This window comes from Pseudorca crassidens, chromosome 20 (genome assembly GCF_039906515.1).
Source record: "Pseudorca crassidens isolate mPseCra1 chromosome 20, mPseCra1.hap1, whole genome shotgun sequence".
NCBI lineage: Eukaryota > Metazoa > Chordata > Mammalia > Artiodactyla > Delphinidae > Pseudorca > Pseudorca crassidens.
In genome coordinates, this window is record NC_090315.1 from 61,749,682 (window position 1) to 61,774,543 (window position 24,862).

The following is a 24,862-nucleotide window of genomic DNA, read 5'->3' on the forward strand; positions in this document are numbered from 1 at the left end:
CCTGGTGCTCTTTGCCAGTTGTGGGCCTGGAGACAAGGTGGAGGTGGTGGGGAGTCTGAGAGGAACCGCGGAGAGACGTGAGGAGGGAGGCCTGCGTCACACAGGGTCTTACGTGCCTTCAGTTTCGCGGGAGAGAAAACAGGCTCTGAGAAGTTACGAAGCTGTGGGATTGGGACCCGGGCAGGCACTTGCAGCCTCACAAGGGGCGTCTGCTGCTCGGTTAGGGCGCGCGGAAGGATAGACAGGTGGTGTGCAGGCGGGGGAAGGCGCGCGTCTCTCCCGCAGGCCGGGCCTGGCAACGTGTCGCCGTGCACGTGGCTGCCTTCTGCTGTTCACCTGTTCCGTGGCCTCCCAAGCTTACCATGTGTACCTTCCCTTCCTTCTCCCCGTCCCAGACGTAGGTGACACTTGCAGATACCTGGGCCAGCCCTGCACCCACGCTGTCCTTCCTCGCCCAGCCACCCACGGTGTGGCCACTGGCCAGGATGACCTCCTTAACCCCCAGAGGGACACTCGTGTTCTCGAGGGGCGCTCATGCACTCCCGTGGAGAACCTGCTGATCTCATCCTGGAAACGCCCCAGGGATCCCAGGGGGCCTTAGAGCACCTCTGCGGTGGGGTGCTCCTTTCCAAGATGGCTGCCATAACCAGTGACCCTAAGGGAAGTTTGAGGTCCTTGTCAACTGCTCAGAACTGCCCTCCTGTGGTCATACAGACTCACTGTTGGGCTGTGACTCACAGGGTTGTGTCTGGGACAGACCAGGGTACCACTCACAGAGGAAAATCCGAGTGTCTGCCCTGTTCTCACCTGTGCAGCCCCAGGGAGGCGGGGGGCTGTCCCCACCTGCTCTGCGTCCCTCTGTCCTCAATACGACCGCCTTGCCTTGCAGCTAAGCCCCGCGCCTCGCTGTTGGAAACCAGCTCCCCCCCGCCGGCCTCCTGGAACCGGGCTCTCCACCAGAGCAGGACTTGCAGGGACCAAAGTCCACGCTTCCTGCAGAAACCCCAGGGTCTCCCCTTGACACTTGGCGACGTCGGCTTGTGGCCATCTGCCCGCCTGCCTCTATCAGACAGTGAACAAGCGGAGCCCAGGTAAGATTGTTACAATTTCTCTTATGTTGATATTTTCTTTCTTTCTTTAATTAATTTTTTTTGGCTGCATTGGGTCTTTGTTGCTGCACGCAGGGCTTTCTCTAGGTGTGACGAGGGGGGGCTACTCTTCGTTGCAGTGCGCGGACTTCTCATTGCGGTGGTTTCTCTTGTTGCGGAGCATGGGCTCTAGCACACGGGCTTCATAGTTGTGGCACGTGGGCTCAGTAGTTGTGGCTCGCGGGCTCTAGAGCGCAGTCTCAGTAGTTGTGGCGCACAGGCTTTGTTGCTCCGCGGCTTGTGGGATCTTCCCGGACCAGGGCTCGGACCCGTATCCCCTGCATTGGCAGGCGGATTCGTAACCGCCGCGCCACCAGGGAAGCCCCTCTTTCTTTTTGTGGGTGTGTTTTTGTGCTCTTTTTCTGGGCTTTATGTGGCGATGGTGCTTGGCTGTCCGCGTAGTGTGTACGTGTGCGCCTGTATCCTTTTGCGTCTGGTAGTTTTGTTTGTTTGTTTTTATACTGCAGGTTCTTATTAGTCATCAATTTTATACACATCGGTGTATACATGGTTTCTTTACTAATTGGGTTTCATGGCCCAGCAAGGACGCCCCTTCCCTGTTAGATGCAGCCCTAGGGCCTGCCGGGTGGGAACCGCCTTCCTTCCCTCACAGCACCTGCACAAGGTTGGGTCCGTGGCAGAGGCTCAGCAGTGCCTGCCGGACCAGATGGAAAAGCGTCAGGAGCCCCCGTACAGTGCGGCCCAGGCACGCTCCCCCCTGGGGGTCTCTCGAGTATAGACACGTGGGTGAAGGTACAAAGGCCCCGTGGTGGGCCTGGCTCTGGGACTCGGAATAGCGCTCAGAGCTGGGCCTTGAAGCTGGCGCTCGGCCGTCCCAGGACTCAGGGGCCCCCGCTGTGGTGATAGTGCCCCCGCTGTCAGTGTGTGGTGTGTTTGCTGTGGGAGGGTGGGTGTGGCTGGACATCCTGCGTTGGAGCATCCCCGTTGCTGTCCACGGTCGTGGACCCAGTACTCCAGCTCCCAGCACGTGGTCAGATTGTTGGCCAGTGTGCCTTTGGTCACCCCCAGAACGGGGACTCACAACTGCTCACAGCTGCCTGTTCCCTCTTGGGTCCTGGTTGTTAGAGGTGATTTTGGTTCTTAAATGGGGGTTCAGGGAGGGGACGTTGACCCTTCCCACACAGCTGTGGCACACAGTAGAGTCCCAGACGCTGAGCCCGGGAAGGTGATCTGGGGGCTGAGGAGGGATATACGTGTGTGCATGTGTGTCAGCCTCGGGTATGTGCGTGTGTGCAGGTCTGCGCCCTGGTGTGCACACGCACACGGGTGTGCGCACGCGTCTGTGTGTGCGTGTGAGGTCGCAGGAGCTGTCCGTGCGACACAGCGGTCAGGCTTCAGCGGGTGAGCCCGGCGCCTAGAGGGGAGGGTCTGTTGCTGCACAGCTCGGTTCCCAGCTCCGAACTCCACAGCGTCCTCCCGGAGCTTCTTCCCCGTCCGCATGTGGCCCTGGGCCCTCGTTCCCAGAAACTTGTTGGAGAGCCCGGAGGGTCACGGGCCGTGCAGCTCTTCTCCGGGACCGGAAGGGGCCTGATGTCCCCGGAGCTCCCGCCGGCACCTCCAGGTCAGGTCCCGGCCCCTGGCGGCGGGGTGGGAGCAGCACAGACACAGACCACGAACGCTGGGCGCGGAAGCTTTGCTGCCAGGGGTTGATTGTGCGCCGCTGGGGACGTGGCCTCAGGCCCACTTGTGTGGTGGCGCCTTTGGGCCTGTGGGTCCCTGCTGCCTTGTGGTGAGTGAGTTCAAGGATCCTTCCTGGGAGCGTGTTTCGCAGGTAGGTGTGGGGAGCCCCGGTGTGTGAGAGTCCAGAAGGAGGCGCCGCGGCCTGGGCGTCAGCACCGGGGGACCGCCGCCCGCCCGTCCGCTGTGTCCCGAGGGTGCGCCCTCCCTGCTGGACCGCAGGCCTCAGGCCCCGTGGCTGCCTGGGGGCTTGTCGAGGTGCGGCCCTGGGGCCCTCCATTGGTCCGAAGGGCTCAGAACCTCGTTCTTCCCCTGTGGAACGGGGGCAGCGAGCTAGTAGGAGGTGGCCCTGCGTCACAGGGACCCCGAGGCCCCACCCGAGGGGTGAGGGGTGGGCTTGGCCCTCTGCGGCAGGTGGACTCCCCACGCCTCCCTGGACGAGGTAAATGGGGTAGACGCGCGTGTTCGCAGTTGGCTGCCAGGCCCCGGGCACACTTGTATTTCCTGAAGGCGGGGCTGCTCTGCAACCCCCGTGAGGGGCTGGGCCTTTCAGGAGGCCCCTCCGCTGGGGGCTGCATGGCCGCGCCTGGCCTCTCCGTCCACCCTTCTTTACTCAGAGCCCAGAGCTCGGAGGCGCGGCTCCTGCAAGACCCAGAGGTGACCCCTGTGGCCAGTCCTTGGGGGCCCTGAGGCTGGTGAAGAGAGCGGCCTGGGGCAGGCGCTCATGCTCTGGGCACCCTGCCTTCAGGAGTGCTGGCTGCCTGTCCCCTTCCTGATGGCCGAGGGCACAGGTTCCCAGGGACCTGGCGGCGCCGTCTAGGCGGCAGGGTGTGTGCGGACCCCCCAGGCCGTTGTGTGACTGGGGAGGTGAGGGTGTGCAGCCTCCCGTCAGGGACGCCCTGGAGTCGGTTGGGGTGCGGGCCTCCCACCTCCACCTCACTTTTCATGCAGACTCAGAGCGGCGTCCCGCGGGCTTCAGCCTGAGGTGTCCTCGCCGGACACTGCGGCGTCTGCCGCGACCCAGCTCCCACGCAGCCGCACACCGCGTTGGGGCTCGCTCCACTGCTCCGCCCTGGCATCCGTCCAGGACGCCGGGTCACCGAGCGGCCACGTGTCCGCGTGCCCAGGGCCCCGTGCGTCCTGGGCCCAGGGTGGAAGGGATGAGGTCAAGGCCACGTGTGGATGCTGCCCTGTGGCTCTTGGCCTCCGTGGCCTCTGGGGGCGCCTGGGGGGGGCTGAGCTTGGCAGGCGTCCTTGGGCGGGGGAAGGGACTAGCCACCAGCCTGTGCTGGTGTCCAGCAACTTTAAGACGCTCCTGGCTCCGCCCCCCCTGGGGCCCCACTGTGGCCAGGAGCCCTCGGTGATGTGGTGACGTGGTGGGCGCTGAGGCCTCCACAGGGTGAGGCGTGGGGACAGTCACTGGGCGTCACCTCCTTCAGGGCACCGGTGAGGTCAGGACCTGCCGAGACAACCCTGAAACTGCGCCCAGGACTCTGTGGGCGCCGAGGGTCGTGACGGGCGTGTGAGAGTAGCACCGTCCTCCCCCAGGCGGTGGGCGGGCAGCGGACAGGCTTGGCTGGTGTCCAGGTGGTGGACAGACAGCTGGTACCCGCTGCGCTCTGAGGACTGGAGGGTTAGCTGGGGATGGGCGATGGGCCCGAGTGACAGCCCAGAACCACAGCCGCTGCATGTCCCAGATGGGATGTGCTGGCAGTGCTGGGGGAAGAAGCAACATGTCCTGGACAAGGGGAGGGCAGCCGGGTGCAGGGGAGGGTCATGGGGCAGTGAGGTGCTGAGCTGGGGGTGGGGGAAAGGAGACGGGGCGGCATCTCCACCTGGCATCTGGAGCCTGGCTGTCCCAGCGCTGCCACCACTGGCTCCAGGCCCCAGGGGACTGGCCGAGGCCACCCTGAATCTCCCCTGGGTGCTGACGGGCCCTCATCCCTCTCCCCGCTCGGTGAGGCCCGGGAATGTGGCCTGGAGTTTGCAGTTGGGGGCCGTGTGCTGGCAGGCTGGTCGGCAGGGCAGGGCAGGAGGTGCACCTCCCTGGTGGCCGAGGTCCCAGCTCCCCCATCCTCCTGCAGGAGGGGGACTTCAGCCACATCCTTCCTTTCCCATTAGCCCTGAGGGAGGCTGAGGCTGGGCCCAGGTGGCCCCCCAGGGACCGTGTCACGGGCCTCCTTCTGGAAGGCGGCAGAAAGGACAGGCTGGCAGGTGGCATCCTCGGCCGGTGGGGTCAGAGTGGTCAGAGGGGAGGGTGGGCCAGTGGCTCCTACGAAGGGTTCTAAAGCGGGGTAACGCACCCCAGGTCACAACTCTTCTCTCGTGGAGACTTTTGCTTGCCCAGCCCTGCCACGGTCGAGCTCACGAGATCCAGCTTCTCCATAGAGGAAGGGTCTGGAACACTGCGTGGGGGGCAGACACGGAGAGCGAGGCAGGGGCTTGGCCTTACCCTGATGACCTGCCACCTGGGCACAGCCCAGCAGGTGATTCTCGTCAGCTTTTAAAGGCCTGTGGCGACTGGGAACAGCAGGGGCCCGTGGCACTGATGGTGGCCCGAGACCACCGTCCCTGGGTGGATGTTTCAGAGGGCCAGGTGCCGGCCTGGGGGCTGAGGGCACACGCTGGGGCACCAGGCAGGCTGCCCGGGGAGGCAGAGGCACGCCTCGAGCCAGCAGTGGGGAGAGCGGCTGCGGCACGGGGACCGGGGTGGGGATAGTGGGGCTTCACCCCGATGGCATCCAAAAGGCCACCTGTAGGCCACCATGGCCACCTCTGGGCCCCAGCACCAGCCCCATTCAGACTACCCCGGCCGGGGAAGCTCAGGACGGTGCCCAGCCTGCCGGCCTCAGGTGGACCCCGTCCCAGGACGAGGAGGTGAGCGTCGCAGCCCAGCAAACCTTGGCCTGAGCTTGTTGCAGGGTAGGTGGCCAGGCCGGCAAGTGAGGGCACAGGTCGAGGGGAACAGGGTCCAGGGGGCGGGCAGGACCAGCAGGGGCTGCAGTCCAGCCCACCCCAGACGCGGAAACGGCCTCTGCGGGGCTCCAAGGCCAGCTGCTCTCTGAGCCGGAGCTGCCTGGGGACGGACACGTGCCCGCGGACCTCGAGTGGAGGACGGTCCGGTGGCCGCGCTCCAGCCCTCTGCCTTTAGTATTCACTGAAGGAGACGCACCAGCCAGGTCGCTGGAGATGCTTTGAGACATTTTATTTAAATTTTTTTTAAAGACAGCAATAATTTATGCCACGAGCCAAACGAGGGTGCCGATGAGCGTCTTGTGAGCTCTGGTCACTGCCCCGGCCCCGCGCTCTGCCACTGCCGGGGCGGCCCTGCTGGGGGCGCGAGGTGGTCGGCTTTGGACCAGGGACAGCAGGGCCGAGGCCAAGACCCAGGCGGGAGGCCAGGAGCAGACACAGCGCCGCTGCAAGTGGCTGGGCGTTGCGATTTCTTCCCGTGATTATCCCAGTGACCCTGGGGAACAGCGAGGTGACCTGGGGACGTGGCCACCTCGGTCCCTGCACACAGCGATTGCCCCGTCTCTCCTCTCCTCCCCGACCAATCCCACAACCGTTCGTTTTTTATTGTTTTTTTAAAAAATATAATTCTGTAAATGTTCCATAAAAATACTATTATTCCTAGTCAGACACGGATATTGCAATATGAAGGGCAACTGCTCTGTCTGTGCTCTAGAAAATGTGAAAAGGTCATCACACCGGATAATATAGAAAAGTGTGGAACCTCTAGGAATCATAAAAGCCAGTACCGAGCACGCGATGGGGAAGCGTTGCCAGGTGCTGGGCCGGGGCCCCCTCCGCGCTTCCCTGCTCAGTGCGGGGGCCTGTGGACGCGGCAGGGCCTGAAGGGTCCTCTCTGCAGGGAGGACATCATGGCTTTGAGACACAGTGGCCACACTCCATCCCAGTGGCCGGCCCCCCGAGGCCACCTGCTCAGCGCGACAGGGACGCGGCCTCTCCTCCTGCAGCAGTGAGGCTCCACCTGGCCCTCAAGGCGCCTTCCCAGGCAGGCCTGGGCCGCAGGAGCTGGCGGGGCGTGTCCCTTGAGGTGGGAGGCCTGGGCCAGTGGCCACGCCTTCAGTTCTCGGAGAGAGACAGGGCCAGGGCGGCCTGGAAGGCGGCCTCCTCGTCGATGCTGTAGTCCTGGAAGACAGGGAGTGGAGCTGGGCCAGGGACGCCAGGGCCTCCCAGAGCGACCCCCCTGGCCCTGGTCCTGTCACCTCAAATGGACCGGCTCTGCTGCGTCCAGCCTCCCCGCCCCCCTTCGGCCCCGCACGGTCACGGGGTCCCAGGCGCTGTGCGGCAACTGCGCTGCGGGGATGGTCTGGCTGCCCGGAGGCCACCGCACCCAGTGACTGAGGGCTGGGCGGACTGCGTGGGCTGGACGCCCGGAATCGGAGCTGTCCTTTCTCCTCAGACTCAAGAACGGGGCTTGAGATGAGCAGAGAAGCCAGGGATCCCCGTGGCATCCACCCATCGGGACCAGGCACAGGCGGAGGGAGCGGAGGGGTCGACTCCACAGGGTCTGGCGCCTGGAGGCTGGAGGCTGGCGGGGGACGAGAATAGCAGGGCTGGGGGTGCACGGGAGGGAAGGGCCTGCAGGAGGGTCTGCAGGTGGGAACCGCAGGTGGGAGAGGGAGAGGAACAGCCAGACCCCCGTGGAGGGGTCTGTGTGCCGAGGCCCTGGTGCAGAGCTGGGGAGATGGTGGCCCTGCGACGGCGCCTCCCCAAGAGGAGGCCCTGCGTGAGGAGAGCTCGCTGGCCCAGCGGTGAGGGACCCGCAGGACAGGGGGCCGCTGTGGGCCTGGTCTGCACAGCCCCAGAGCCCCCGGGCCTCTAGTGGCCACGTGGACCTACCCGGCACCGGCACTGGGGGAGGGGGAGGGGGAGGGGAGGGGAGGGCACCCACCACGAAGGTGTCGTAGGAGAACTTGTGCCGGTGGAGCAGGTGCTGCAGGAAGTTGGCGCTCTTGTAGCTCGGGTCGCCCCAGGGCATGGCTGAGCAGATGGGACACACCTGGGATAGAGCAGGCCGGTGAGCCTACAGGGCCCGGGCGGGCGGGCGTGCATGCGTGCGTGCGTGCGTGCGGGCGGGCGGGCGTGCTCACCACGCGGCTGGGGTCGCTGCGGTGGCTGTCCACGCAGTGCTTCACCAACTCCTGCTGATCCAGGTTGCGGGCACCACAGTAAGGGCAGGCGAAGGTGGACCTGTTGGGGACGGCACTGGGGCGGGGGTGGGGGTGAGTGGCACTGCCCACCTTCCTACAGCCCGGCCGGCTCGCCCTCCCCTGCCCTGTGGGCCGTAGCTGCCGCGGGGCTCTGCCCCCGTCTGCACATCCCACCGCGACCTCCCGCCACCTAACCCCGGGCCGCCTGCTTCCCCGACATGGCTGCCCACCCTGAGAGGAGGTGTCTGTCCAGCCCCAGCCTGTCTGGGGACCGTGCATCCCTGCTGGGAGGTGAGCCGTGGGGGCCTGGCTTGGGCCCTCCTGGGGTCCCCTACCCGCAGGGGGCAAGGCCCTCCGCCGGCAGCCCTCCCACCTCCTCAGGGTGGGGCCCCACTGTCCACCCCGCGAGGTAGGCCCGGAGCTGCCCCACAGAGGGGGCCCCGGCGAGGCGGCCTACCTGGGGATGGGCTGGGACGTGGGCACCACAGGGACGAACTTGGGACAGTTGGCCATCTGCTCCTGGACCTTCACGCAGGAGGCAACGTGCACTCTCATCTTGGCCAGTGTCACCTGGGGAGGAGAGGAGGGGAGGGGCCGGGCAGCAGGGCTGGGCCTCTGGCTCCCGATGCCGCGGCCCGGCAGCGCTGCGCAAGTGGGGCCCAGAGGCCGAGTGAGGGAGACACAGACTCAGGACCCCGAAGGCTGCAGATCCGCACCCAGAAGCAGGCGCTCACGGCTTCACGATGGGGCCATGCGGGGGGCAGTAGGCCTCTGGTCCCTGGGGAGCTGCAGGCGAGGGAGGCCCACGAGGGGACAGGGAGGGTGTCTATTTGGGAAAAAATACCCTTTGTAACGGGAGCCAGCAAGCAAAATTCTGGACAGTCGAACGTCCAGCAAATTCTTTACCAAGAGGTAGGAAACGGAACAAGATACAACCTTCTCGGCTGCCCGAGTGGCCGTCCTGGCCGAAGGTGGGAAGCGGCTCAGCACAGGGCAGGGGAGGGGTGCCGGCGCAGAGAGCAGGCGGAACGACCCGGGGAGGACGCCCGGCAGCCCTCCCGGTGGCGGTGGCGCACACAGGAACCTAGTTCCCAGAACTGCGGAGGCGAGAGGGAGCAGGCGGGGCAGCTCCGCCTCGAGGGGCCCTCCTGACGCCGGCCCGCCCCCGGCTCTGCCCAGGGCTGGGACATTGAGCAAGCCTGCCACCCGGGCCCGCACGAGGCCAAGGGTGGGGGCCGCCTCACACAAGGGCCGACAGCCTGCTCCGCTCTCATGCCGGGAGGGAGGGGCACGTGCGCCTGCAGGAGGCCGCGGCAGCCCCTCACAGCGGGCTCACGGTGGCCCCTGGACAGTCTGACCTTCGACCTTGAGGACAAAGCAACAGGGCTGCTGCCTACTGTGATAACTCAGAAGAACTCGTTAACCCGAGCGATGGCAAAATCTGAAAGTCTAAGTTCAAACTCCGTTCCCGGGCTGGGTCCCCCACGAAGTGGTGTGCCCGCCTGAGCGGGCAGCGGGTGCCGGGACAGGGTGGGCTCAGCTCAGCCTGTGTCCCTGCGCCAGCCACAGCCCGGAGCCCAGGCCACATGCAGAGCCCGCAGGAAGTGAGTGGAGCGGCGGGCTGCCCAACGGGGAAGGGACGTGGCCCCTGCCCAGCTCCCCTGCGAGCCCATCGGAGCCCCCCGGGCCAGGCAGGCTGCGGTACCTTCTTACTGCAGCCCCGGCAGGGTGCCTTGTAGGACGAAAGCTGCTTCTCCACGTGGGCGGCCTTGTCCACTTTCTTGGGGTCGAAGGGCAGGCGGCACAGTGGGCACAGGGGGGATGGCACCTGCAGACACGGCTGGAGGCACTCCCCGCAGAACCTGCAGGGCAGACGTGGGCCTGAGGGCTGCGCTCCCCTCCATCAGCAGTAGCTTCTGGGCCAGGGTCCTACGGGTTGAATGGGCACCGTCTGTCCAGAAGATGACCCAGGTCGCTGCCCAGCTGTGGGCTTCTGGGACACTCCTGCCGATTCTGCGATGAGGGCTGAGCTGCAGCTGTGACCCCCGCCCCGCAGGTCCCATGCTGGCCCCGCAGCCCTGGTCCCAGCAAGAGCTCTGGCTGCAGGAGGCCCAGGGCCCAACCTGTCCGTCTCACTGCCAAGCGGTGACGATGCCACCTCAGGGGACTCCAGGACATCTTGGGGGACCCTGGAGACCCTCTACCCACGAAACTCTGGGGAGTGAAATCACTAACAGTGGTGAGAGGAAACCGCAGGACTCACTGCATGGAGCAGGGCCAAAGCTGGCCAGGGGGTGTCACCAGCCTTGGGACAGTGCCCTCTCCCCGGCAAGAAGGGCTCTGGCTCGGCCCTTGGCCGTGTCCGTGGAGACGCCACGTCGTGAGGCACAAGTCCCGGCACCCGTTGGCGCTTGGCCCCAGCAGCTGGTGTTTACAAACACCCCAGTGCCGCAGAAGAACGTGCACCGCCCGATGGGCAGTGGGGTAGCAGCTCGAACACTCTCAGTGGGGGCACGAAGGGCCAGGAGCCTGACCGCAGGACCAGCTCGGTCCACCTTTGCAGGAAGCACCAAGGGGACCGCTTAGCAGACGGGAGCCGTGGAGCGGAGGCTCCACGGCCCAGAAGAGCACGCGCTCGGCCCCAAGAGAAAGGCGGCAACTTGGCGGCCTGCAAGAAACCCACGAGGTGTCGGGGTGTGCACCGCTCTGCGTGCGTCTAGCAGGCTGGGCCTGCGGCTCACCTGAGCTCAGGGGTCCCTGTTCTTTTGCCTCAGACTTTCACCTCATTTTAGGAAGAGGCAGCCGCAGGTCATCCCGAGGCCGTCCTCCTACACGCTGGCTTCCCAACAGCCACCACTGGGTCGTCACCGTGGGTGTCACTGTTTGCACACAAGAAAGGCCAGGCTGGGCCTGAGGCCCATCAGAAAGTGCAGGGTTCCTGACACCCTGTTCCTGCGCACCTGTCACTTTCCGCACCTGTCGAGGGCCCACCAGGCACTATCAGCAGCGCCCACCCCATAGTGCTCCAGCAAGTCCTCCAGGGCCGTCCCTCTCACTGGCCTCACAGCCGGGGCAGGCCTCGCGTGCCACCCTGTCACTGGAAGAAAGTGGCGGCTCCATGGTCCCCACGGGGAGGCCGGGGGAAAATCCGCACAGGAGCGCTCACGGCAGCACCGGTCACGAGAGCTGTGGAGAAGCCCAGTGTCCACTGACGGGCGAGGGACACACAGGAGGTGGCCGATCCTTACGACGGGACACCCCTCAGCCCAGAGGGAGCGCGGCGCAGCTGGATGCTGGCGCTCAGAGGACCCCGAAGGCGTGCTCCGTTCAGGACAGAGGTACAGAGGCTGGAGGCAGCCCCGGCAGAACCAAACACTGGCCCTCAGGGAGGCCTCATCAGAGGGTCAGAAACAGCTGTACAGGGCTTCCCTGGTGGCGCTGTGGTTAAGAATCACCTGCCAATCCAGGGGATGTGGGTTCGAGCCCTGGTCCGGGAAGATGCTGCAGAGCAACTACGGCTGTGCGCCACAACTGCTGAGCCCGCGTGCCATAACTACTGAAGCCCACGTGTCTAGAGCCCATGCTCCGCAAGAAGAGAAGCCACCGCAATGAGAAGCCCACACATCGCGACGAAGAGTAGCCCCTGCCCGCTACAACTAGAGAAAGCCCGCGTGCAGCAATGAAGACCCAACGCAGCCAAAAATGAATAAAATAAATAAATTTTTTTTTTTAAAAAAAGAGGAAGCCATACAAGGCTGAATTCCTTTATAAAAAGAAAAAAGAAACAGCCGGGCAGCTTCTGGTTCCAGATGTGGCTCACCGCCCAGGCCGTCCCCTAAGTATGGCAGATCACTGGCTCTGTCTGGGGCCCTGGGGACTTCACGGGAGCGCTTCCACACTCTCTACAGAGGCACCTCCTGCCTCTGGGCTCCTGCTCAAAAGCCCTCCCTACGACCTGTCCCCTTCTGTCTCGTGCTGGAGCATGAGTCCCGGCCCCTGGCAGGGCTGCTGTCACCTCCAGAAAACCTATTTGGTGAAAGGAGACTGCTACAGTTAGGGAGCTGGGGGTGGGGGCGAGGGGTGGATAACCAGACCACCGACAAACTTTTTAGAAGGAGAGATGTGAGTCTTCAAATCTTTCATGTTCATTTGCACACATGCCTTCAAAACACCGGAAGAGGAACTTATGGAAGGTAAGAGGCAGAGACGGAACAGCCAGGAGGCTTGTTTGCACCAGCAGGTAGAGCCAGGGAGAAAGTCTTTTTAAGGCAGAAGCTGAAGAAGAGGCTCTTGCAGGACCAGCCTCAGAAACAGGAGAAGAGGGGACAGATTCTGCCAAGAAGAGCACGGGGAAGCGGGGTTTATAGAAGAATATGCTTGCACAGCAGTTTGTGTATTTCTGTATTCTGAAAACCACCTTTTAAGAAAAGACTTATTTGGAAAAATAGAAACCAGATTCGTGCTGACCAGAGGCCCGAAACACCGCAGCCCAGGGCTGGGTGAGTGTTGATACAACCCGAAGCCCGGGAAAGGCTTTCTAAAGTTGGGCCTGGGACAATCGCTACAGCTCTCCCAGGGATGGGCTGGAAGAAGCTGAACACACTTGACAACACCCACTGCTGTGTGCTGACAAGAGAAGTGCTGTGCAGGGGCTGCCCCTGCCGAAACGCCACACACAGCATGAAAGAGTGAGGCGCAGCGCCTTCAGGACAAATCAGCAGTGCTCTCCCAGTGTGGGCAGGTAGGTCCCTGTGCTGCCTGCCAGTGTGTGTGTGTGTGTGAAGGCTTGCTGGCTCCTGACACGGTTCCTGCCACCTCCCTGGGTGAGATGAGCAGCACACACACCCAGCAGCTGCAACTCCCCCTTCGTATCAGGAACCTTCCAGGTCATCTGCCTTTGTTTGCAAAACGTTCAAAGACCAAGCCTGGGTGAATCTCGGCCCCACCTCCTCAGCAACTCCGCTGGCAGCCAAGCCCTCCTGCCCCCTCTCCCCACCCTGCTAATTTCACTCAAGAGCTGTATTTTTCAGCCACTCCAGAGAGTTGGAGAGCCGACACCCTGATCTCAGCCCCCTCCCAAACAGGCTGGCAGCTCCCAGAAGCCTTGAGTGCAGCACTTGGCTGGGAGGAGAGCCACATCCTCAGGTTTCTGTTCCTGAAACAACCCGGCCCTGGCACAGCCGGAAACCCTAGCAAGATGTGTGGCATCTGGTCCCCCGAGGGCCAGCCTGCCTGGCTGCTCAGTGATCGATGTGACCCAAGTTCTCCAACAGAACAAAACAGCACCAGACTCCAAACAAGCCCCTGCCCAAACTTTAGGGAACTCTTCTGCAGTCAAGACAAGCAGACAGCGGGTCCAAAACAGAGTTGACGGCAAAAGGCACAAGGCATTTATTCACAACTGCCCACCGCAGTCTCCACGGGACCAGATGGAAGGCGACCGGCGCAGAGGTCGTGCCCGCTGCCCTGTGAGTCCCCGGGGAGGCTCATCTATGCCGTCAGCGGCCCCGGGCACTGCCCGTTAGAGATCGGGCAGGGCTGCAGGTCGGTCCTGTCTGCCGACGGGGTGATCGGATCGAGAGCCCGGGGTGGGCGGACGGGCGGGCAGGAGGATGGGCTGAGGGGGATGGACGCGCCCAGAGGGCAGAAACGGCCCTGCGCGGGGAGACCCGCGCCCCCCGAGTCCTTGCGCGCCGAGGCGGCTGCAGAGCGCTCCCCGCGGCGGCGCCCGACCCCGCGGCCTCCCGGAGGCCGGCGCACTCACGTGTGTCCGCAGCTGCCGATGGCCACGGGCCGATGGTAGACTTCTAGGCAGATGGGGCAGCTGTACTGCGCCTCCAGGCCGCTGTCGCCGCCCGCGGGCCCGCCCGGCGGCTGCCGCTGCTGAGCCGAGGCCACCAGGCTGCGGAACATCGCCATCCCCGGGGCCCGGCCCGCCGCCGCCGCCCCTGTCCCGGCCAGGCCCGGCCCGGCCCGGCCTGCGCGTCACGGCCGCGCCGGCTCCGAGTTGGCGTCATAGGGAGCGCCCGCCCCCGGCCTGCGCGTCACGGCCGCGCCGGCGCCTGGATGACGTCATAGGGAGCGCTCGCCCCTCGCCCGCGCGTCACGGCCGCGCCGCCGCCGCCGCCGCCGCCGCCGCCGCCGCCGCCGCCGCCGCCGCCGCCGCCGCCGCCCCCCCCGCCCCCCCCGCCGCCCCCCCCGCCCCGTGACACGGAGCAGCCATGTGCGAGGTGGGCGAGGACTATCGGGAGCCCGCGCCCGCGGGGCCGCCGCCGCCACGGCCCTGGTAAGAGTTGGACGGCCGCACCCGCCGCTTTCTTTCCGGCGCTCCCGCAGACGGCGAGCCCTGCCCCGAGGGGCCGGCCCGCGCTTTACGCTCAGGGCCCCGGGAAGCCAGGAGACCGCCGAGGGCGGGGCCCAGGAGCCCCGGAACCTCAGGTCGGGGGTGGACCTCACTCCGCAGCACCCGGAGAGTGCCTGGCAAGCCCGTGGTAAACACTGTGCGCTCTCGCACCTCTAATTCTTGCAGCCAGTAGGACGGCTTCGCCCCTGACCAAGCTGTCCTTACAGGGAGGCGAGGAAAGTCGGCCTCCCTGTCTCTTCTACTCCCTGGCTCCACTTCTCCCTTCCAGGGCCGCAGAGAGCGAGTTGGCTCTGTACTTGTGCCAGCCCCTGAGAGATTGAGCCCACTGAGCTGGCTTTAACAGACTGAAATCTCCCCAGGGCCCTGGTCTTTCCCCACAGTGGTAGTTTGGATAAGATACAAGCCGTGGTTTGTGTGGTTCCCCCCCCCCCCCGCCCCGGGCCCCAGTGACCTCGTACAACAGTTTGGGGTGAGAAACAGGCTACGGTCTCCCTGAAGCCCCCGGGAGAGGGTTGTAACCTGTGTTCCTGTTCTCTCCCCCCCTCCCCCCCCCGCCCACGTCTCAAGCCGTGAGCAAAAGTGTGTGAAGTGCAAGGAAGGCCTGCCTGTCGTGGTGATCCGAGCCGGAGATGCCTTCTGCAGGTGAGGCATGGAGGTGGCAGGCGACCTGGTACACGGGGTTTCACTCAGTAACCAGTACTGCCCCCATATCTGTGGCTTTGTTTTTTTAAAAAAAAAATTATTTTATTTTTTATTTATTTTTTGTTGTGTTGGGTCTTTGTTGCTGCGCACGGGCTTTCTCTAGTTGCGGTGAGTGGGGGCTGCTCTTCATTGCGGTGCGCAGGCTTCTCATTGCGGTGGCTTCTCTTGTTGCAGAGCACAGGCTCTAGGTGCACGAGCTTCAGTAGTTGTGGCACGTGGGCTTCAGTAGTTATGGCTCACGGGCTCTAGAGCGCAGGCTCAGTAGTTGTGGCACACGGGCTTAGCTGCTCCGCTGCATGTGGGATCTTCCCGGACCAGGGCTTGAACCTGTGTCCCCTGCATTGGCAGGCGGATTCTTAACCACTGTGCCACCACGGAAGTCCTGTGGCTTTGTTTCTTGCTTTTGAAAGCATCTTACCACTTTACTCCTGCTTCTAACATCCTGCTGGCGTGTCTGTGTGTGTGCAGGTTTCTTGTGTGAATGCCATTCTCCCAACATCCAGCCGTTGGTCAGGTGGCAGGAAGGTATTGATGGAGCTTACGGGGAGAGTTGGGAGTGAACGTGGAGCGTGGTGTGCGGGAGGAGCTCTTTGGGGCAGCTGGAACGCATATAGGGGCAGATTGGAGCATCCTGGGGTCTCTGGCAGGTGTTCTTCATGATGCTGTTTGACTTGCGAGAGAGAGAGAGAGAGAGAGAGAGAGAGATGGAAGGCGGGCTGTAGTCTTCTCCCAGCTCTGGGAGAACCTTTGGACAGCAGGGGCTTATTCCCAGAGAGGCCTGAGCATATTCGGTTTTATCTGAAGCTCTCTGTGGCCCTGCCACATCGCCCTTGAATCATAACTTCCAGTGTCTGATCACGTTCACTGGATTCATAGCTCCACAAGGGCAGGGCCTGTCTCCCGTTTTATACCTATGAATTTTTGGTGACATTGCATGCTTTGTATAGCGAGGGAACGCATGTTGAATGAGTGATGGGCTCACATTTTTAAATTGGTCTTCCAGAGTACTGGACTCTGCTTTCTAAAAGTTTCCGGAAGAGAAACCAAAGGGACGGAATAAGTTGTTTTCCCCGGACTCTCGCATGCTTGCCCGTCTTTGGGGGGGCCTAGTAGACTTGATGTGTGCCATCAGGAAGTACGTTTTAGGCAAGGAAGTCACCGCTTTAAGCACGTAAGAGCATCTAGAAACAGTGAACTCTCCAGTCTGTTTGGAGAACTCACAGATAAGAAGACAGGCCGCAGCGACTCCTGCTGGGCCCAGAGCTCCCCCTCCCCCGCTTGCCGAGTCCCTGGAAGAGACGGGAGGCTGATTTTCCAGGTTGCAGGTCCTGCAAGCTAGGTTTTGAGCAAGTTTCCTCAGTGACGGAGAGGCTCAGCGTGTCGGAAGCCCTGGCCTGGCCCGACCCACAGGGCGCATGTGGCTTCAGGAGCCTAGTGGTGCTGGGGAGGCGTGGGTGCAGCAGCCGCAGGGTCCTCGGTGCCGCCGTGAGCATCTGTGTCTGCTTGAGGAGCCTCCCCGGGCCCTGACCTTCCAGGAGTCACTCCCATGGCTGGTCTCCTGGGGTCCCGGAGCCCCAGTGATTTGCTGCTAAAACCGAGTTGAGTTACCATCCACAGAGGTGCCTCGGGGTGTTTGGTCGGCATTTCGTAAGTGGTGCCTGCTCGGGGTTGGGGGGACTGCTGTGATACCAGCACGTGCGTACAGGAAGAAGGAAATAGATGTGGGGGCAGAGCCCCAGGCTTGGGGCCGCTCCGCTCCCTGCTGCGCTGGGCACTGTTGTCCACCTTGGCTGCCTGCTGGGGAGCGAGCTTGCTCTCTCTCGCTCTCTCTCTCTCTCTTTCTCTTTCTTCCTTCCTTTCCCTCCTTTCCCTTTCTTCCCTTTTTTCCTTTTCTTCCTTCTTTTCTGTCTCTCCGTCTTTCTCCCTCTCTTTTTTTCTCTGTCTTCTGTTTCTCCTTTCCTTCCTTCCCATCTTTCTGTCTTTTCGTCTCTCTCTTTCCTTTCTTTCTTTTCTTCTTTTTTCCTTTTTTTCTTACACTTCTTTCTTTTGTTTATATTCACCGTTTGTTAATTTATCTTGGCCGTGCTGGGTCTTAGTTGCGGCATGCGGGATCTTTGTTACAGCATGCAGACTTCCTGGTTGTGGCATGTGGACTTCTTAGTTGCCACATGTGGATTCTTAGTTGCGGCATGTGGGATCTAGATCCCCGACCAGGGATCGAACCTAGGCCCCCGGCACTGGGAGCGTGGAGTCTTACCCACTGGACCACCAGGGAAGTCCTTGTTTCTTTGTTTCTTTTTTCCCTCCCTCCCTCTTCTCCCTTCCCTTCCCTTCCCTTGCTTCCTTCCCTTCTTCTCATCCCTTGCGGCTTGCGGGATCTTAGTTCCCCAACTGGGCGTGGACCCCGGGCCACGGCAGTGAGAGCGCCGAGTCCTAACTGCTGGACCGCCAGGGAGCTGCCCTGGGGAGCTTTTAAACGTGGGTGCCTGGGTCTCACCTGATACATCCTGACGTGGTCAGCCTGAGTGATTCTCATGTGCGGCCAAGGCTAAGAACCTCTGACCTGGTGAGCCCCAGGCTCAGCTGGAAGGCTGGCCAAGAATGCAGAGTCCCAGGCCCTGTTGAAGTTATGGTTCTCCGCGTTTGTGGGAGCCTCCTGGGCGTTTCTGGAGGCCAGTGTGGGGCTTTAGGACGCTAGTCCCCTGACCCCACAGCCTGCTCAGTGCCTCCCCACGGGGGTCTTGGAAGGGGTCAGCTACTCTGCCTAGGGAAGGGTCAGGGTGGCCTTGCCCCGTGCATGCCCTTCCATCCCTTCCGCCAGCTGGGCCTGCCTGAGTAGCTGCAGTTCACAGTGGTGAGAATTGGGGGTGACCCAAGCGGGCCTTTCAGTGTGATGTGAGGCCCATCCTGGGGCAGCCACAGTTGGTGAGAACCCCTCACCCCTGGCTCCCCTTGCCAGTCTTTGGGCGCAGCCTCGACGTCAAGACAGTGCTTTTAAGGGTGGAAGTTGCTAGAAGAGAACGTAACCCGGCGGAGCGTTAGGCTGTCCTTCTACGAGGCAGGGGTGGACAGCTTCCCCATCCTCACGGCGGGCGGGTGGCCTGGGCGGTGTTGCCGCAGCTGCTGCTGCTCTGTGTTGCAGGGACTGTTTCAAGGTCTTTTACGTCCACAAGTTCAGAGCCGTGCTTGGAAAGAACCGGCTGGTCTTCCCGGGGGAGAAGGTGGGTGTGGCGCCCCCCCCCCGCAGGTGGCCTGTCCCGGCCGCCTCCCTCACGCCTGCACTTGGGGGGTGGCCTGACGTCCGTGGGCGGGGCTGGGGCATGTTGGGGGCGCAGTGCCTCCGGTGATGTTCCTTCTCCCCCAGGTGCTCCTGGCGTGGTCCGGGGGGCCTTCGTCCAGCTCCATGCTCTGGCAGGTCCTTGAGGTACGCCTGCACACCGTCCTGCACCCAGGCTGTGCCCGGTCGAGCTCCAGGGTGGGGGGCTGGCACTGAGGGGCTCTTGCTTGGGGCTGGGGGGAAAGGCCCACTCCCCAGCTAGGACACCCGAGGGCTCTGGCACGTGTGCACAAGAGGCACAGGCCCCCGAAGTGGTGTCCAGAGTGCCAACCATTTCCCGGTTTAGCGCCCCATCCCTTTGCTGGACTGCGTTAGAAGCACGTTGCTGGGAAGCCGTGTGTGCCACGCCAGAGCGCCCCTCAGAGTGTCCCGGGGCCCAGGGCCCTCCCCGCAGTCCTGGTGGTGTGTCAGGACGGTGAAACGAGCAGGCGTTTCGGGGGCCTAGAGGGCCTGGTTCTGGCGGGGGGCAGGGTGGCTTCCCTGAGAAGTTTGAGGGGAGACCCGGAGGAGCCGGGGCGCGGCCGGGTGGCGGAGGGGCGCGGGGCGGAGACTGGCAGGGGGCGTGGGGGCGGCGCCCGGCAGGCTCAGCTTGGGCGTCGGAGGCCTTGGCCCGCGTGGGACACGCACGGATTCCCTGGGCTCTGTGAGGGGCTGTGGGCCGGTCTGTACCAGGGCTAACAGGAGGCGGCCCAGGGCTTCGGCACAGTGCTTCTGTGCTTGGCCTTCTGCGCTCGCCTCCTGGTCCCCTAGCCCTGGCCGGAGGCTGTGAGAGCAGCGGCCCGCCCCGGCTCTGTCCAGCGCCTGGCTGTGGACCTGAGGCCCTTTTATGTCCACCCCAGGGCCTGAGTCAAGATTCTGCCAAGAGACTGCGTTTCGTGCCAGGGGTTGTCTTCGCCGATGGTACGTGTCGCTGCTTCTCCTGGGCCGTGGTGCTCGGTTGGGCCCACTGACGGCTGGCGCTGTGCCCACACAAAGCCCTGGTGGGGGCGTTTCTCTCGAGATGATGCCCGTGTTCGACAGGCAGCACCGCTGCTGTCTTAAATCTCAGACCGTCCAGGTTTGGGCGGGAGCATCTGCCTGGCGTCTGTCATGGGGTCAAGGGCACTGAGTGAGAAGGGCGAGTTCTTTGCCCTTCTCTGCCCCCCTTTTTTCCCCAACCAAAACAGAGAACCCACCAGCCACTCTGAAAACGACCTGCAAGGACACAGGTCAGCGTCCAGAGACTGCTGCCCTCCAGGGTGCAATGGCCTTGGCCCTGACCTTGCTCTCCTTTCTGCCTGCGGTTCTCAGAGGGAGCAGCCTGTGGCCGGAGCCCGGAGGACCGAGCAAAAACCCTGGCCGAGGCGAAGCTGGTCCTGCAGACCGTCGGCTTCCCGTGGCACATTGTCGCCTTGGAAGAGGTGGGCAGGCTGTCCCTGCTAGAGCGCCCCGGGGTGACTGCTGGGTGTCCAAGAGGGGTGCCAGCCTGTTTCCCCACGTGGGGTGGGCTGGCCCTCACGCACTCCCCCCCCCAAATACACACAAGGTGTTCAGCCTGCCGCCGTCTGTGCTGCGCTGCTCTGCTCGGGAGCTGGTCGGGACCGAGGGAGCCTACAAGGCAGCCGTGGACAGTTTCCTGCAGCAGCACCATGTCCTGGGGGAGGAGAAGCAGAGCCGGCCCTGCCCCCAGCACCCCCAGGGCCGGGCTGGGCCGCCCACAGCTGGCCAGACTGAGGCTCTGTCCAGACTCTTCAACTCAGTGAAGACGCTGACGGCCAAGGAGGAGCTTCTGCAGACGCTGCGGTGAGTTCCCTGCCACCCCAGGGTGCCAGCCCTGTTCCTCCCACCCAGGTCCTGAGACCCTCTCCCCCCTGCCCCCCGGAGTTCTGGGCCTACCCTACCTGGGCTCCTGAGACCCCCTGCCCTGCCCTGCAGGACCCACTTGATCCTGCATGTGGCCCGGACCCACGGCTACTCCAAGGTGATGACGGGGGACAGCTGCACCCGCTTGGCCGTCAAGCTCATGACCAGCCTGGCACTGGGGAGAGGGGCCTTCCTCGCCTGGGACACGGTGCGCCTGCAGCTGCCCAGGGCCCCGTCCCCACCCTCCTGGCCCCTTTCTCTTGACGCGGCATCTCCTGAGTCGGGTTGCCCGCGAGGCGGGGGGAGCCCGTGACCCTCCCAGCTGGCAGGGAAGGAGGGGGTGCTGTGAGCCGGTCAGCTGCGGGCGGCAGGGAACGCTGTGCCCCCCGCCCCCAGGGCTTCTCAGACGAGCGACACGGCGACGTGGTGGTGGTGCGGCCCATGCGCGAGCACACGCTGAAGGAGGTCGCCTTCTACAACCGCCTGTTTGCCGTCCCCTCCGTCTTCACGCCGGCCGTCGACACCAAGGTCAGCGGTGCCCGCGCCACATGTCATGCTCTCCGGGAAGGGGGGGGCTCTCGAGGGAGGAGGGTGCCCAGCTGGGGGTCATGCACGTGGGGAGGGACAGTGGGGCAGCCTGACATTTGTCGGCGATGCTTTGTCTAACGACAGGGACGCTCGAGAGCAGGGGCCCTGGCTGGCTGCACCGCAGGCTCTCGGGCTGGTGTTGTAGAGAAGCCCGTGCTCCGTGCTCTCAGTGGGTCCTGACCAGCCCCCTTGTCTCATTGCTCCCAGGCCCCGGAAAAGGCCAGCATCCACCGGCTGATGGAGGCCTTCATTCTCAGGCTGCAGGCCCAGTTCCCCTCCACGGTCAGCACTGTGTACAGGTGGGTGTGTGTGGGTACCGGGAGGGGGTCCTGGGAGGGAGTGGAGCCCCCCAGCCGACGGTGCCCTGTCCCCCACCCCCAGGACGAGCGAGAAGCTGGTGAAGGCGCCCAGGGACGGCTGTGCCGCCGGCACCCCCGGGCCCCGCTGCCTGCTCTGCATGTGTGTGCTGGACGTCGACACTGCTGGTGTGTCCCTGCACAGGGTGCCAGGGGAGAGGCACCGGCGAGTGGGCGTGGGGGTTCCGTGGCCCCCGAGGTCCCCTCAGCTTCTCTCTGCTTGCAGACAGTGCCACAGCTTTTGGGGCTCAGACCTCCTCGCAGCTCCCCCAGACGCAGCCCCCCATCGCAGAGGCTGAGGCGCCCACCGTGTCCTGCTGCCACAGCGGGATGGGCAGGGCCCAGCACTGCTGCAGGATGTGAGTCCCTGCCTTGTCCTGTCAGCCCCACCCGCCATGGTCGGCACCTCGCGGCTGCACAGGGGAGGGGTGCCCTCGGGCCCTTATTGAGCTTTCTGCTCCCGCAGGGAGGAGGACGACCCCCGCGCCTGTGTGATGGAGCAGCTGTGCTATGGCTGCCGTGTGAATATGAAGGACTTGGTGAGTGGAAGCCTCTCCCCCGCGTGAGGGAGCAGGTGGGCACTGGCCTGGGTTTGTGCTTGCGCAGCCCCGGCACCAACGTCAGCTCTCTGTTGCAGCCCTCCCTGGATCCCCTGCCACCCTACATACTGGCCGAGGCCCAGCTCCGCAGCCAGAGGTACTGCCTGCTCTGCTGGGGTGGGCGGGGTGGCTAGGAGGGGTCCTTCTGGGTCTCGGTTCCCAGCGTGCGGCTTCCCCAGGGCCGAGGCTGAGCAGGAGATCCAGGAGCATCTGCTGGAGGCCGAGGACGGGGCACGGCCTGGCGCGACCTCGGCGGAGCAGGCCCACGAGGACGGGGCACGGCCGGGCGCGACCTCGGCGGAGCAGGAAGGCGCGGATGGCCTGTGATCACCCGTTTGTATAAATAAAAGGTTTTAATTAGAAAACTACAGTACGAGTGGGCAGGGCTGCCGGGCCCCACGGGGAGGGCGGTAAGAGACGGCAGTCCTGCGCCGGGCCGGGGCGCTCCTAGTCCTTGTCGCGCGTCCACGCGATCAACGTCTCGGGCGAGCGGTACAGGAAGATGAGCTTGGCGTACAGCTCCTCCTCCAGCTTCAGCTCCCGAGTCTCCCGCACCAGGAAGATGTCCTGGCACAGCTTGAGGATGCGGTCCACGCACGGCAGCTCCTCAAACATGATGGAGTGCGAGATCTCGCTGAAGAAGCCGCGCACGAACTTGCCGATGACCAGCACGATGGACACGTACAGCCCCATGATGCTGCAGGTGGGCGGTGAGCGAGCGTCGGGGCTACGGCCTGGCCCGTACCCCAAGCCCGCACCCCGGCCCCGCCGCACTCACCCGTAGCCGGCCAGGAAGCCCAGGCTGGGCGGGCTGACCTTGTCGCTGAAGATGACCATGGGCAACAGGTTGCAGTCAGCCTGGCAGTCCTGCAGCTCGATGACCCACCACTCGAGGAAGCCAGCCGCCCCCGAGCCCACGCGCTCCCTGCGCAGCTGGATGCGCACGCCCAGGTAGTCGGCCTCCTCGTCTGGGTCGGAACCAGGAGGCGTCAGGCCACCGCCCCGTCCGGGGCCGAGGCCACGGCCGGCACCCCCGCCCTGGCACCCCCGCCCCACTCACTGGGCTGCAGCTGCTTCACGGGGTTGGCTTCAGGCCCGTTGGGGGCACGGATGTACTTGGGGAAGAGGTGGGGGATGACCCTGCGGGAGGAGGCCGGCAGGTCAGGCCCCGCCCAGCCCTCGTGCAGCCCTCCCGGCCCCCAGGCCCCACTCACACGGACTGGTCTGAGGTGCCCTCCAGCAGGCTGGCCAGCTGCCTCCGGGCGGTGCTGTTGGGGGCCAGGCCCAGGGTGTGCTTCTCGTTGGTGTACTCCACCGTGCCGCCCTTGGCCAGGTCCCTACGACAGCACGAGGTGTGACCCCCACGGGCGTGCCCCCCCCCCCCAGCCCGGCCGCTCCTGTCCCGGGACGCACCTCTGGAAGTTCCAGGTGAAGCGCAGAGTGATGTCGGCAGTGCCGTTGTACAGTTCCCGTTTCATCTGCGCCCGGCTTGGTGGGCTGATGCGCCAAAGGGCCCCGGAGCTCCCCTCGATCTGCGCCGTGACGATGTCCTCGGGGCTGTACTGGCTGATGAACTGCATGGCCAGCTGCGCAGAGGGCGGCACCTCAGCGGGGCGCAGCCAGGCCCCCTCCCATCCCGGCGTTTGCGTTTGGGGGCACTCACCGGGTGGGGGTCAAACTGCTTGGACAGCTCCTCGTAGGCCTGGTGCGTGAAGGGCACGATGGACGGCTGCTGGGCGCTCATGGTGAACAGGGGCTGGCGGTGGAGACACGGTGACGTGGCGCTACGGGAGCCCCCGCCCCAGGCCACCAGCAGCCACAGGAGGGCGAGCTCGTCTCCCGGGCAGGGGCCGCTCACCTCGTAGCCACCCAGCTTGAGGGTGACGGTGACGTCAGTGGGCTGGTTGACGACGCCGACCACGGACCGCACGAGGGACATGAAGAGCAGCGGGAACCAGATGATGGCCACGAGGAACAGGATGATGAGGCCGCCCATGCCGTACTTGACGACCTTCTTCTTCTTCTGCCCCTTGGGCTGGGGGTATTTCTGGGGGTGGGGGGGGCGTGGGGCAGTACAGGTCACCCAGTGCGGCTCTGCGCCGTGCCGAGCAGCCTGCCTCCCTGCTCTGTGGCGGCAGGCGCCGTGGTCTCAGGCTCCGCCTTGACTGAGCACTGAAACTGAAGCCGTGGCAGTGAAGACAGTGGGGACCGGGGAGTAGAGCCCAGAGCCAGAAACAGACCTTTCCTCTGCGACTCTGCAGAGGGGCGGCTGGACACCCACGTGCTGAAGAGTCACGCTGGGCCCTTAAACCCTCGGCAAAAGTGAACTGGAACCTAAGACCTAAAACGGGAAAAGCCTTCGGGGCAAACCTCTCTGAGAAGCATCTAGTGTTCGGAATACACAAAGAACTCTCACAGCAATAGAAACCACCCAAGAAAAAGCCGGCAAGACATGTGAGCGGACGTCTCCCCAAAGGTGACACACGAGTGACCGACAAGCACAGGAAAAGATGCTCGACATTATCAGTCACCAGGAAATGCAAGCAGAACCGCAGTGAGACACCGCCTCACCCCTACCAGGACCGGCGAGATCACACAGTAACACGTGGGCAGGTAGGATGGTGCCCCCGCCAGGCAACACCCACGCGGCAGTTCCACTCCTGGGTGTGCACCCGGGAGAAAAGGGGGCCTGTGGCCACAGTTCTGGACGTGAATGGCCATGGGGGCGTTTTTTAGGGCACCCAAAAGGTGTCCTAGGCCACGTCACGCTGAGAGAAGCGTGAAGTCCAGTCGCGGAAGGCCACGCGTCCCGTGACTCCATGTAAACGGCACCACAGGCACAGGCACATCCGTGTAGAAGACGAACAGGGGCCGGGGCTGGGGACTGACTGCTAGTGGGAGTGGGGCTTCTCCCCGGATGATGGGCACTATCTTAAATTGACTGTGCTGACGGTCGCCTCAGTCTGATAGACTAGAAACCACCAAACGGGGTGTGTGAATTTTATCAATAAAACTGCTAAAAAAAAAAAAAAAAAGGCACGAAAACCC

The 24,862-nt window shown here is 64.0% G+C and overlaps 3 protein-coding genes across 12 annotated transcripts in view; 1 reads left to right on the plus strand and 2 right to left on the minus strand.

Annotated features, from left to right (window-relative positions):
- Nucleotides 1-917: 917 nt before the first annotated feature.
- CTU2 (cytosolic thiouridylase subunit 2) lies at nucleotides 918-24,849 on the plus strand. 6 transcript variants are annotated; one of them, XM_067718653.1, is made up of 15 exons: nucleotides 918-1,091; nucleotides 14,958-15,032; nucleotides 18,235-18,313; nucleotides 18,457-18,516; nucleotides 19,269-19,329; nucleotides 19,720-19,829; nucleotides 19,955-20,211; nucleotides 20,344-20,479; nucleotides 20,668-20,799; nucleotides 21,067-21,158; nucleotides 21,241-21,344; nucleotides 21,442-21,574; nucleotides 21,682-21,754; nucleotides 21,853-21,911; nucleotides 21,994-24,849. In XM_067718653.1, the coding sequence occupies exons 4-15, from the start codon at nucleotides 18,496-18,498 to the stop codon at nucleotides 22,139-22,141; spliced, it is 1,326 nt and encodes a 441-aa protein (XP_067574754.1). In that variant the 5' UTR covers nucleotides 918-1,091; nucleotides 14,958-15,032; nucleotides 18,235-18,313; nucleotides 18,457-18,495; the 3' UTR covers nucleotides 22,142-24,849. The 6 variants fall into 6 exon arrangements, with proteins under 6 accessions (XP_067574754.1, XP_067574749.1, XP_067574750.1 ...); XM_067718648.1 differs by lacking the exon at nucleotides 918-1,091 and adding an exon at nucleotides 14,200-14,312; XM_067718649.1 differs by lacking the exon at nucleotides 918-1,091 and adding an exon at nucleotides 14,200-14,312 and having other exon boundaries at nucleotides 20,344-20,389.
- RNF166 (ring finger protein 166) lies at nucleotides 6,022-14,020 on the minus strand. 2 transcript variants are annotated; one of them, XM_067717835.1, is made up of 6 exons: nucleotides 13,791-14,020; nucleotides 9,732-9,888; nucleotides 8,484-8,596; nucleotides 7,967-8,081; nucleotides 7,768-7,875; nucleotides 6,022-7,404 (listed from the first exon to the last, which is right to left on the minus strand). In XM_067717835.1, exons 1-6 carry the CDS (start codon nucleotides 13,943-13,945, stop codon nucleotides 7,075-7,077), a joined length of 978 nt encoding a protein of 325 aa, XP_067573936.1. In that variant the 5' UTR covers nucleotides 13,946-14,020; the 3' UTR covers nucleotides 6,022-7,074. The 2 variants fall into 2 exon arrangements, with proteins under 2 accessions (XP_067573936.1, XP_067573937.1); XM_067717836.1 differs by having other exon boundaries at nucleotides 6,022-7,001; nucleotides 13,791-14,015.
- The window catches only part of PIEZO1 (piezo type mechanosensitive ion channel component 1 (Er blood group)), a 54,231-nt gene continuing 51,517 nt past the window's right edge, over nucleotides 22,149-24,862 (minus strand). For 2 of the 4 annotated variants that reach the window (XM_067718645.1, XM_067718643.1), the window contains 6 exons: nucleotides 23,478-23,861; nucleotides 23,228-23,400; nucleotides 23,029-23,151; nucleotides 22,875-22,954; nucleotides 22,593-22,782; nucleotides 22,149-22,511 (listed from right to left, as the gene is read on the minus strand). In XM_067718645.1, the coding sequence (XP_067574746.1) occupies nucleotides 22,262-22,511; nucleotides 22,593-22,782; nucleotides 22,875-22,954; nucleotides 23,029-23,151; nucleotides 23,228-23,400; nucleotides 23,478-23,861 (1,200 nt within the window). In that variant the 3' untranslated portion in view covers nucleotides 22,149-22,261. Of the gene's footprint in view, nucleotides 22,512-22,592; nucleotides 22,783-22,874; nucleotides 22,955-23,028; nucleotides 23,152-23,227; nucleotides 23,401-23,477; nucleotides 23,862-24,862 lie in introns of those variants that run through there. The other 2 variants (XM_067718646.1, XM_067718647.1) reach the window with 2 other exon arrangements.

Coding starts and splice junctions, on each gene's coding strand:
- RNF166 (XM_067717835.1), bottom strand. CDS start 13,945: ATGGCGATGTTCCGCAGCCTGGTGGCCTCGGCTCAGCAGCGGCAGCCG. Junction 9,889..13,790: donor ATCGGCAGCTGCGGACACAC/GTGAGTGCGCCG, acceptor TCTGCCCTGCAG/GTTCTGCGGGGAGTGCCTCC. Junction 8,082..8,483: donor ACGTCCCAGCCCATCCCCAG/GTAGGCCGCCTC, acceptor CCCCCGCCCCAG/TGCCGTCCCCAACAGGTCCA.
- CTU2 (XM_067718648.1), top strand. CDS start 14,248: ATGTGCGAGGTGGGCGAGGACTATCGGGAGCCCGCGCCCGCGGGGCCG. Junction 18,517..19,268: donor TGCTCTGGCAGGTCCTTGAG/GTACGCCTGCAC, acceptor TGTCCACCCCAG/GGCCTGAGTCAAGATTCTGC. Junction 19,830..19,954: donor ACATTGTCGCCTTGGAAGAG/GTGGGCAGGCTG, acceptor AATACACACAAG/GTGTTCAGCCTGCCGCCGTC.